The sequence below is a fragment of the Sabethes cyaneus genome, chromosome 3 (genome assembly GCF_943734655.1).
Source record: "Sabethes cyaneus chromosome 3, idSabCyanKW18_F2, whole genome shotgun sequence".
Lineage (NCBI taxonomy): Eukaryota > Metazoa > Arthropoda > Insecta > Diptera > Culicidae > Sabethes > Sabethes cyaneus.
Window position 1 is genome coordinate 49,147,339 of NC_071355.1, and position 12,778 is coordinate 49,160,116.

The following is a 12,778-nucleotide window of genomic DNA, read 5'->3' on the forward strand; positions in this document are numbered from 1 at the left end:
CACCAAGGAGCTATCGATGGATTCCACTGCGCATGGTAGTTTTCATATATTTCAAGATCGCTAAAGAGCTATGGAAAATAATGGACGTTCCCATGAAGAGGTATGCTCTCAGATCGATCACGTTCTGGTTGTTGGTCGGCACTTTTCTGACGTTGAAGACATGCTTCTGGGGACCAAACCAAAGCAAGATTCGTATCCGGTTGTCCAACGTATTCAGATCGAGACCAACGAGGAAGATACGACTACCGAATAGAAACTTCACCATCTTAAGAAACGCCAGCGCAGTGATCGCGTTCTTGCGGAGGGGGAGAATTGTTTTAAGAGGCACGCTACGAGAAGCTTCTTTAACAATTAACGGAATCAGAAACCGGACCGTGCCAACTCATGTTATGTGCAGCGATAAGGAGGAGAACATATTACCATAAGAGCGGAGGTAGCCAGGCATTGGAAATCACATTTCGATGACTGTTGAATGGTGAACTAGAGGGATCTGACAACAGAAACAGGATAACGATTAAGGATGATGGACAAACAGTGGATCCACCAACTTTGGAGGAAGTTAAAAAAGCAACTAAAGAGCTGGCATGACAAAGCAGTAAAAGACGGCATCCCCGCTGAACTTTTAAAAGTCCAGAGCGAACGGCTGTATTGTGTAATCTATCAGGTGATACTAAAAGTATGGACTGAGGAGGAACTAGCTACGCACTGATTGGAACGTCTCATATATCCTATTTACAAAAAAGGCCACCGACTCGAATGGAGCAATTAACGGGGTGTTACTATCCTTAATTCTGCATTCAAAATTCTCTCCCGCATCCTGTTTCATGGACTGAGGTCGTTGCAAGAAACCTTTGGTTTGGCATGCTATCTTTACCTGTGGCATGAAAAACGAAAAAAAGTTGGCAAATACCAGTGCAGTTTTCAAGAGCGATGCCCGGTCTGGCTGTCCGGCTGTCCAGTCAATCTGTCTGTCTGGTCTAACTGTCCGGTCTGTCTGTCTATCTGTCCGGTCTTGCTGTCCAGTCTGTCCGTCCGGTCTGTCTATCCGGTTAGTCTGTCTATCCGGTAAGTCTGTCTATCTGTCCGGTTTGTCGGTTTGGTTTGTCGGGGTGGTCTGTCTGTCCTGTCGGCCTGTCCAATCTGTCTGTCTGTCCGGTTTGTCTATCCAGTCGGTGGTCTGTCTGTTCGGTCTGTCTGTCTATCCGGTCTGTCTTACTGTCCGGCCTGTCTGTCCGATCTGTCTGTTCAGTTTTTCTGTCCAGTCTGTCTGCCCGGCCAGTCTGTCTGTCCAGTATGTCCATCTGTCCGGTTTGTCTATCTGCCCGGTCTGTCTGTTCGGTTAGTCTATCCGGTCTGTCTGTCTGTTTAAGTAGTCTGTCCGATCTATCTCTCCGATCTATCTGTCTGTCCAGTTTGTTTGTCCGGTCTGTTTGTCTCTCCGGTCTGTCTGTCCAGTCGGTCTCTCCAGTCTGTCTGTCTGTCTGTCCGATCTGTCTGTCTTTCCGGTCTGTCTTACTGCCCAGTCTATCTTCTGTCCGGTCTGTCTGTCTGTTCGATCTGTCTGTCCAGTCTGTCGGTCCAGTCTGTCTGTCCGGTCTTTCTATCTGTTCATGCGGTCTGTTTGTCTGTCTATCCGGTCTGTCTGCCGGTCTATCCGGTTTGTTTTTCTATCTATCCAGTCTGTCTAGCTGTCTGACTGTCCTGTCTGTCTGTCTGTCTATTCGGTCTGTCTATTCGGTCTGTCTATTCGGTCTGTCTGTCCAGTCTGTCTGTCCGGTCTGTCTGTCCGGTCTGTCTGCTCGGTCTGTCTATCTGCCTGTCCGTCTGTCTTTTTGTTTGTCCTGTCTGTCCAGTCTGTCTGTCTGTTTGTGTGTCCGACTGTCTTTTTGTTTGTCCTATCTGTGTTATAACACTGTAACATACCCACATAGGGTACAGGAGGGTATTTTCAGCCCATTAAGCAATGGCATCTATTTTTTCAGCCTATGGCCTAGTTCTGGTGGAAAAACTGGTGGTTTTGACGTTCTTTGAATAAAAAATAGTAGATTACTTTCAGTCTTGAGAAAATAGTAATAACATGGAAATTAAATAAAAAGAAAACTTTTAGAAAATAGACACTGAGGAAACCTGCAAGTCGTAGGCGAAATACGTATCTGTCAAGAATAAAATGTACATAGTAGAATTAAATTGGATAAGTTTTCTTTTTATTTAATCTCCAGGTTTCGTACTCCAAAAACTTCAGATATAACATATTAAAATTGTATGTCGGCAAAGTATATATATTGCCGAAAGAAAAGGCAAACAGGCTGAAATTAGAAATCTGCTGAAAATACCCTCCCATACCCTATATCGAATTGCATTTGGTAATTAATTTCGATGTTTGGATTATTTGGATATTTGGATATTTGGATATTTCTTAATGAACTTCGACAGTTTCATATGTTTGAAAATGTCTGGCAACTTTCTCCTTTCCGGTTGGCGTATAAAACACTTGCCCTTGACCTGCCTTGTAGGTTTCGTCATCCATCAGCATGCCATCTAACTTCATCAGCATTGTTGTATATAGCTTCCGAGATCTTGTAGGTCGACAGTCCGGCTCCTTCTTTAGCTCAGTATGCCGTTGTAGACGATACTCCCATCATGTTTGCGATCTTTCGAACAGAAAAGTTGATAGTCCTAGTTACTCTTTTTGTCGCCGTTGCGACTTCCGGCTTTCGATTTCGTCCCGATCCAGGCTTCCTGGCTGTCGACAAGCGTTCCCCGAACACGTTTATTATGTTGGAGATAGTTGATTTGGTCACTTTTAACAATTTTGCAAACTCGGTGTGCGAATAGTGTGGATCTTTGCGATGCGCATGCAAGATTTTGATGCGTTGCTCCTCTTGTTTTGACACTATATTAATAACTGAACTGTCAAAATCAACATATAGACATTATTCATGTATTTTAACTCCCAGATAACACAAAATCGTAATAGAAAGTGTGAAATTTTGTGAACTTAAATCGTTTTCATGTCAATTTTACATTGGAATTGTATAATGATTAGAGTATGTCAAAACAAAGTGAACGATAAGTTGTTTTGCAGTCGTGCGTGTTCTCATATACAACTCATGACTGTTAATTATAAAACTGTATAGATGATTGAAATATTTAGTTATATCTCAATCATATATTCAGGGGTATTAAGTTGCGTGCTATAAAAACCGCTGCATAAAATGCAAGATATAATTAAAAATAATCGTCAAAATTTTCGCACGTATATTGCCTCCACTTTGGTACATATATGCTCTTATCTGACGTGAAATATAACTTTTTCGTTCAGATATGATGTCGTATTTCTCAGTTGCAATCGAGATATACAAACCAAATGGGTTACTGGGCTGCACGACAAAAAAATTGCAATTCCACGAAACTGGTAACACTGTTTCAACTGGAAAGCTAGTTCAAATAAAGTTTTGCTCATAGGAATCCACATTAAAAACGAGTAATTACCACAACATTAGCCAGATGTGCACAATAACCATCGATGCTCAGTTACTTCACCGCACCGCTCCAAGGTATGACTCAACCTCAAAAATCCAAGCATCAGATCCACCAGATCACCGGAACAGATATTGATCGCTTGCTCGTTCGTTCCGCTCACGAACGACACCACATCTACTTACGGCTATTCATTACAACGATCAAAACCGGGAATCACAGAAACAGAGAATCCAAGCGCAGTCATGCTAGCAAATATGCAACCTGATGAACAATGTAACGCGCCTGCTTTGCTGAATATTAATTTGGCCGTACAAATGAAGTTTGACTGTACCAATTAAAATAATGAAATATTTTACATTGACACAGGATCGCATTAAATTGAACATCACGAGTTTGACCTACGATCCGATATGACGGAAATGGGAATTCTGTATTTTTTACATTCCATTGGATTGTTTTTATTTATTGAATAATTATAGCACGATTTATCCATTAAATGTAACTACCGAAGTACCGTAAGTTTTTACTGCGGTCTACAACGCCCAAACTCGTACGTAATCCACCTGCATGGAAACATCAGTAGATTCATTTTCGTCCAACTTCCACGTTGGTAACCAATCATTTTTCGCATTCCAGAAGTCCGTCATCGGATGGGGTGATTCATTGGACCACGGCTTCTTGGTCGGATTGATACCGTCGTCCGAAAAGTATTCCGTTCCACCGACTGCCAGAGAAACCCGTAAATAAAACTCCTGATCAAATGGAGCCATAGGGCTGCTGTAACGCCACGGATTGTCCATACCCGGTGCGGTGCTGTTGAAATTGCCCCGAGCCCAAAATCCCGTGCCGGTCTTCACCGTCCCCGTTTCAATATCGTTGATGCTAAAGGCGATATGATCCGGCGTCCACTCCATTTGGTACCGATTAAATCCAGTATGATATCCTTTGCCGGATTCAGAGTTCCGGGTGAACGTTGTCGTCGCTGCTTCGTTGTAGGCTTCGTTCGGTCCAAACTGTAGTTTAGAACAAACTTGCTCTATGCCGACGTTGATCCCATTCTTGATCAAATCTCGATTTCCCTTCGATTCCAACAGGTCGATTTCCCCCGAAGCTGGCCATGCACCATAAGCGTCATATTTCGGTAGAAACCAAACGGATGGCCACAGCCAATCACCAGCCGGTAGCTTCGCGCTGATTTCAACTTTTCCGTACTTAAACGCAAACGATTCTACCGTACGAAGACTGGCACTTTTCACCGGGTTGAGAATCTGGAAGTGACTTCCAGTACGTTCACAGCCTAGAAAGCTTTGCCTGGTGCACCTACCAAAAGACGGAAAAAACGAGTGATGAAATTTTGAATCAGAATCACTTGACTGATATATTACTGTTCAGCCGGAGAACCTCCGTGAATGTTAAGAACACCAGAGCGTAGGAATGCTTCACCGTACTCATCCACTGTTAGCGTAGGTCGTATGAAGAGGTTACCTTCTTTCACGAAAGAGTTGGAACGGTTGTTGGTGAACCACTGAAATTCCCACTTCTGAAAGCAAATAAAAAACAACACCATTTTGTGGTAAATTTTGAGCCAAATATTCTAATTAAAATAATTGTTAGAAAACAAGTATCGTGGTCACGTACGGTACTTCCAGCCAGAGTATTTTCGTGTTGCCAAGTGTCCAAATCAAAACTATCGAAGCTGTCCTCGAATATCAAATCTCCCGTGCAGTAAGTACCTGAGCGAAAACAAACATATGAGATTACGGTCATTTGGTTTTTTGTTGGAAAACAATTTCAATCTTAATTAATCTAGTCCATCTGACTGCAAAGTCTGCCAAATAAAAACAAACGGTCTGATTCCGAAAACAAAATTTCAGACCAAACTCAACTAGGTATTTAAATTAAGCTACTTCTTGAATCCATACATAAGGAAAACCAACTCTAATTGGTAAGACCAAAATAATTAACTACTTCGAGAATTCAAAATAGGTAACCTGCACTTACCATATACTCTATGCAAAAAGCAATACAGCTTAGGTTATTTAGAAATTGGGTAATGTTTCGGGCCCCGTAACTGTCCTATACTCTAATAGCCGGCTGCGAAGGCTGTCGATAAAGAAGCGTCAAATCTTAGAAAGTACGTTTAATCCCACGGCTTTGCTTTGTATACTTTCGGACTGGAATCCATTGTCATTGTACCATTGTCGTCAGTGATGTTAGATGTATCGATCTACCCGTAATTCTACGGATTTAGGATTTTTTACGGATCAACTAACCGTATCTACTGATTTTCATAGATTTTACGGAAAAGAACATTGCGTTGAAGGCATGATATTTTTCACTTTCAGGTTTTCGATCATGAATTTCATAATTTCATACTTACTTACTTAATCAGCTCCAGGCCGTGGTTTCCTCTGCTGTACGAAGAAGTCGTCTCCATTCTGCTCGGTCCATGGCCGCAATTCGCCAGCCACGTAGTCTACGTAGGGTCCGCAGGTCGCCTTCCACTTGATCGATCGATCCATCTTGCTCGCTGCGCGCCCCGCCGTCTCGTTCCAGTCGGATCGTTATTGAGAACTTTTTTAACCGGGCAGTCGTCCGACATCCTCACGACATGTCCAGCCCATCGCAGGCGACCGATTTTTGCGGTGGCAGCGATGGGTGGCAGCTGATGCAATTCATGGTTCATTCGCCTCCTCCACGTTCCGTCTTCCATCTGCACTCCGCCGTAGATGGTGCGCAACACCTTCCGTTCGAAAACACTAAGAGCGCGTTGGTCCTCCACGAGCATAGTCCATGTCTCATGGCCGTAAAGGACTAGCGGTCTAATCAGCGTCTTGTAGATTGTTAACTTCGTGCGGTGGCGAATTTTGTTCGATCGCAGCGTCCTACAGAGTCCAAAGTAGGCACGATTTCCTGCCATAATGCGTTTTTGTATTTCTCTGCTGGTGTCGTTGTCTGCGGTAACCAGTGAGCCCAGATACACGAACTCTTCTACCACCTCGATTTCATCACCGTCTAAATGAATCCGGGGAGGGAGGTCAGCATTCACTTCTTTAGAACCTCTTCCTTTCATGTATTTTGTTTTCGATACATTAATGACAAGTCCTATCCGTTTGGCTTCAGCTTTCAGTCCGATGTACGTTTCCCCATCCTCTCAAAGGTACGTGTAACGATGTCAACGTCGTCAGCGAAACCAAGAAGCTGGACGGACTTCGTGAATGTCGTGCCACTCGTGTCTATACCCGCTCTTCTTATCACACCCTCCAAAGCGATGTTAAACAGCAAACATGAAAGCCCATCACCTTGCCGTAACCCTCTTCGAGATCCAAAGGGACTCGAGACTGCCCCTGATACTCGAACAACACACATTACTCGATCCATCGTCGCCTTGACCAATCGCGTTAGTTTATCCGGAAATCCGTAGTAGTGCATAATCTGCCATAGCTGATCTCGATCGATCGTGTCGTACGCCGATTTGAAGTCGATGAATAAATGATGCGTGGGCACGTTGTATTCGCGACATTTCTGCAACACTTGCCGAAGCGCGAAAATCTGGTCCGTGGTGGCACGGGCACCCATGAATCCCGCTTGATATTGCCCCACGAACTCCTTTGCAAATGGTGATAGTCGACGACATAAAAGTTGGGAGAGTACCTTGTAGGCGGCGTTCAACAGTGTGATTGCGCGGTAGTTGCAACAATCCAACTTGTCGCCCTTTTTGTAGATCGGACACACGATGCCTTCCGTCCACTCCTCCGGTAGTAGCTCATCCTCCCAAATCTTGACAATGACCCAGTGCAGCGCTCTAGCCAGTGCGTCACCACCGTATTTCAGCAGCTCGCCGGGTAGCTGATCAGCCCCAGCCGCTTTATTGTTCTTCAGCCGACCGATCTCTTCTGCTACCTCCTGGAGGTCAGGGGCTGGTATTCTGTCGTCTTCTGCACGTGCTCCAAGATCTATTGCCATATCGTCACCTCCATGTTCAGCTACATCGCTGTTAAGGTGCTCGTCATAATACTGCTTCCACCTCTCGATCACCTCACGTTCGTTCGTGAGAAGATTACCGTCTGAGTCTCGACACATATCGGCCTGCGGCACATGGCCTTTGCGCGAGCGGTTTAACTTCTCGTAGAACCTCCGTTTATCGTTAGCACGGTACAGTTCTTCCATCGCCTCGCGATCCCGATCTTCCTGTTGGCGCTTTTTCCTCCGGAAGACCGAGTTTTGCCTGTTCCGTGCTTGTTTATATCGATCCACATTCGCCCTCGTACGGTGTTGCAGCATCCTCGCACGTGCTGCATTCTTCTCCTGCACTAATTGCTCGCATTCGCCGTCGAACCAATCGTTTCTTCGGTTCGGATTCATTATACCTAGTGCGGCTAGTGCAGTGCTACCGATGGCGGTCTTAATGCCTTTCCAACCATCTTCAAGAGTTGCTGCGCCAAGTTGCTCTTCCATTGGTAGCGCTGCTTCCAGCTGCCGCGCGTATTCCTGGGCAAATCCGGTGACTCGTATCTGCTCGATGTTGGGTCGCGGCGTACGACTTCGACGCGTGTTATGCACCGTCGAGAGTTTTGAGCGCATGCAAACTGCAACTAGGAAATGATCCGAATCTATATTCGCACTGCGGTAGGTGTGAACGTTTATAACATCAGAGAAGAATTTACCGTCGATTAGAATATGGTCAATTTGGTTTTCTATTCGTTGGTCTGGTGATCTCCAGGTGGCCTTGTGGATATCTTTGCGGGGGAAGAAGGTACTTCGGACTACCATTCCGCGGGAGGCTGCAAAATTTACGCATCGTTGGCCGTTGTCGTTCGTTGCGGCATGCAGGCTGTTTGGCCCGATTACCGGTCTATATATAGCTTCCCGTCCTACCTGCGCGTTCATGTCACCGATGACGATTTTCACGTCCCGTCGCGGACAGCCATCATACACCTGCTCCAGCTGCGCATAGAACGCCTCCTTCTCATCATCGGGTCTCCCTTCGTGTGGGCAATGCACATTGATGATACTGTAATTGAAGAAACGGCCCTTAATCCTCAACTTGCACATCCTTGCGTTGATCGGTTGCCAACCAATCACACGCTGGCGCATCTTTCCCAGTACTATAAAGCCGGTTCCCAGCTCGTTGGTGGTGCCACAGCTCTGGTAGAAAGTAGCCGCTCGATGCCCGCTTTTCCATACCTTCTGTCCTGTCCAGCAAAGTTCCTGCAGTGCTACGACTTCGAAGTTTCGGGGATGTAGTTCATCATATATTATTCTATCGCAACCCGGGAAGCCGAGCGATTTGCAATTCCATGTCCCGAGTTTCCAATCGTAGTCCTTATTTCGTCGCGTGGGTCGACGCCGATTGTTCCGATCCCTATTTTCTTCTTCGTTGTTGGTAACTTTTAGTTTTCCAGGGCGGCTTGTTGGGCCTGCCCCTAACCTCCTGTCTCGCCGGAGGACCATCGTGCGCAGCACTGTTTAGAGTCCCTGCTGGCATAAGGACGAGTATAATAATCAGCCGCCCCTAACATGGAGAACAGACGCTGTTTGAGCCGCACCTCCTTGGTGGACAGACGCTCGTGTTGGAACCGCCATGCTATGGTTACCGCGCCAGTATTCGCGTCGCACCTCCTCACTTCGCTATTGTCAGATTGACAACATTGCCCAGGCTACGCCGCATTTGGTATCATATGACTCGTGGAGGCGTGAGGCGGGAGCTTGTGAGGACCAGAGCTGTGTTTGACGCTCCTTCCAGGTTGTCAACTCACCATTTGAAGCCCATGATTCATAATTTCATGGATTTCGATGAATATACTGACTGATAACACTGTCTTCTTCTTCAGCAGCATAGAGCCGGGGTGGCTCGTGCTGTTTCAAGCACTCGTCTCCATTCAACTCGGTCTTGGGCCACTCGTCGCCAATTTCCTAGTCGTCTCAGAAGTCGCAAATCGCTTTCGACCTGGTCGAGCCATCGTGCACGTTGGGCCCCCCTGTTCCTGGTGCCAGTGGGGTTGTTGAAGAGGACTATTTTCGTCGCACTGTCGTCCGGCATCCTTACGACGTGTCCGACCCACCGTAGCCTGCTAACTTTCGCTAGATGTACGATGGGAGTCTCCCCAAGCAGTGCCTGTAGCTCGTGATTCATACGCCTCCGCCACTCTCCGCTTTCAGTGTGTACTCCGCCAAATATCGTCCGCAGCACTTTCCGCTCAAACACGGCAAGGCCGCGTATGTCCTCCGTAAGCAGCGTCACGGCTTCAAGTCCATAAAGAACTACCGGTCTAATAATGGTTTTGTACATAATAATGGTTTTGTACATTGTTAGCTTCGTGCGGCGGCGTATGCTTCCTGATCGTAGCGTTTTTCGAAGGGCAAAGTAGGCCCAATTTCCCGCTTGGATACGCCGCGGGATCTCCTTACTAGTGTTGTTGTCCTCTACCACTTCTAGTTCGTCGCCGTCAACGGTTACCGTCCGTGGGAGGCGCGCGTTTGTTTCCTTGGAGCCTCTTCCTTTCATGTATTTGGTCTTCGACACATTTATTTTTAGCCCAATTCTTCTAGACTCCGCTTTCAGTCTGGCGTAGATTGCCTCCGCCGTCGCAAAGTTCCTGTCAATGATATCGAAGTTATCTGCAAAGCCTAGAAGTTGGCTACTCTTGGTTAAAACCGTGCCTCTCGTTTCGATGCCCGCTCGTCGGATCACCTCCTCAAGATCGATGTTGAACAGCATGAAGGATAGACCGTCACCTTGTCTCAACCCTCGTCGCGTCTCGAAGGGATTCGAGAGTGTCCCAGAGATGCGTACGAAACACATCACTCGATCCAATGTAGCTCTGTTCAGTCGCGTCAGTTTGTCCGGAAAACCGTATTCGTGCATTATCTGCCATAGCTTATCTCGATCGACTGTATCGTATGCTGCTTTGAAATCAAAAAAGATGTGATGCGTGGGCACGTTGTACTCCCGACATTTCTGCAAGATCTGTTGGATACTAAACACTGTCGGACTGATAACACTGATATTTTCCTTATTGAAATACGGAACAAGGTGAACATCAGCAGACATACTTTTCCCAATGATGGAATGGCAATTGGTTCTTAAACTAATAACATTCACATTCACGGAAGTACACTAATTTTCTTATTCATCATTTGTAGAAAAAACACAGAAAAGTTGCAACGAATTTTGTCACGTGGCAAATTAAAATCAAAGACGAAGGAATCTCCGGACATTTATCAACGCACTGTTTCGCCTGTAATTAATCATTTTCCGCGATAATAAAAACGTGTTGCATATTTAAGCCTTCAGATAACTTAACAAAAAGGCGATAAAAAGATGACTGAAATATGAAGAAAAGACAACGAAGAAGCAACGGAAATATGGTGAATATATGGCGAAAATTCAATAAAAAGTTTCGGAAAAGACGTGGAAAAACGGCAAAAATATGACAGGAAGAACATGATAAAATATAATGAATAAACGACAAAAGGTCACCAAAACTACGACAAAAAGCGGTAAAAAAACGTCTGAAAAGCGTTAAAAAGGCAACAAACATTCAAAGTTATAGTACAACAAAGGTAAAAAAAAGATAACGAATGTACGACAGGAAGACCATGAAAGAACGACGAAAAGAAAGTATAGGTCGCTGATAAATGACGAAAAAGCCACGAAAAGATAATGAAAATAATGGCGAAGCGACGACAAAAACGAAGAAAAGATGCCAAAAGAGCAACAAAAAGCACAAGTAAAATGACAAGAAGTTGCTGTAAAACGGCAAAATGCCAAAATCAAACGTCAAAAAACCACGAATAACGTAACGTAACGAAAACGTGATAACAAGTCGGCGAAAAAGACGATGAAAAACAAGACGAAAGACGACAACAGTACGTACACTTAAACCGATTTGATGTCAGAAAAAAACCTTGTTAGGAAAATGCGTGACTGTTCCTTTCATCCGATCGACTGTACGATTTTGTAATACATTGCAATATAATATATTCTAATAGTATTCAAACTGTGGTCTTGTACTTGTATGAAAACGAAACAGCATCTAACCTTATTCTATGTAAGTGTAAAAATTCAGCACAACAGAGATACCGTGAACGAATTGTGAGGACGGAATCAGCAAATAAATGCGTGAGTTAACGGATTCGGCGTAATCCAGCAAAATATAGCCACGAGATCCTTTAAGATAATAGATCAAACAGACAAAACCACAAACCAAAAAACAAAAGCTAACTATCGCAAACTACTCACTTACCGGAAGCAGCTTTAGATCCGCTGGCGGAAGTTAATGATTTTTCACACTTCGCACTGGAGCTGCTCTTACCAGCACTTCCGTAATCCACCCACAGGCACACGGCCAAAAAAGCACAAACGGTCAAAACGGATAGCACACCCATTTTCGCGGGCTTTGCGGGCTATCGGAATGGTTCTAACTACAAGACGCCCACACCGGTCCCGTTTTATAGCCCACGGTAAGCCATTTATATTCAGTTCCCTAAATCATTTTCCGCGTGGGAACACCTCTTCTCACCTGTTGATTCAGCGGAATTGCCGTACCGGGTGTACCGTTGCTTCGGAGATTGCGAACTGATTTAGTACGCTCTGGTGACAATCCATTACAACACTGCTCAGTTAAAAGCTGGTCTCGCTGACATGAAGGCTTATTTATGTTCTAGTGCACAAAAAAGCTACTAGTTAGAGGTGATAGTGCCCTGACGCTGATGGAGTAGATGCTGATTACTATCGTGGCATATGCATCGCAATGTTCTGCCAACAGTATGCTTCCATTCGAATTTGTAAGGATGAATTTATGAGCATTCGGTGAGTGTCAGATTCAAAATGCATTTCCCATAAATCCATTAGAGAACATCCACGCCACGCCGCCAACAATGCTTTTAGTCTATTGAACTTTGAAATGATTAGTAAAGATTAGAGTCGTACCCGTACGCAGTAGACAAACGAATGGGATAGTCTAAATGCAATACAGTGAAAGCTAGACTGGGTGAAATCCTCAGTAGAATCAAAATGCTTAAGCTCAACCAACACGCTTACTAGATTAAAACGAAAAATTTTTGCTCTCAGAATAAAGAATTATGAAATAACGCGGAACAACAAAACGTGCATAGCGTTTAATTTAAAACTCCCACCGTACCCCTTTTGGGGGGGGGGGGGGGTTTCGAGAAAAACAACCCAGCTATCCCAGATAGGTAAGGTTGCAAAAACGATGAAAACTTATTTGTTCACATGCCGAGGAGAATTATGTCTATTATTGTTTGATAAATGCATTGTTAGACCAATGAC

General features: G+C 44.9%; 1 protein-coding gene across 1 annotated transcript; it reads right to left on the reverse strand.

Annotated features, from left to right (window-relative positions):
• Positions 1 to 3,915: 3,915 nt before the first annotated feature.
• Positions 3,916 to 11,904, reverse strand: LOC128741800 (beta-1,3-glucan-binding protein-like). Its single transcript, XM_053837853.1, has 4 exons — positions 11,733 to 11,904; positions 5,122 to 5,216; positions 4,869 to 5,023; positions 3,916 to 4,803 (listed from the first exon to the last, which is right to left on the reverse strand). Exons 1-4 carry the CDS (start codon positions 11,872 to 11,874, stop codon positions 4,017 to 4,019), a joined length of 1,179 nt encoding a protein of 392 aa, XP_053693828.1. The 5' UTR covers positions 11,875 to 11,904; the 3' UTR covers positions 3,916 to 4,016.
• Between the last annotated feature and the right edge of the window lie 874 nt (positions 11,905 to 12,778).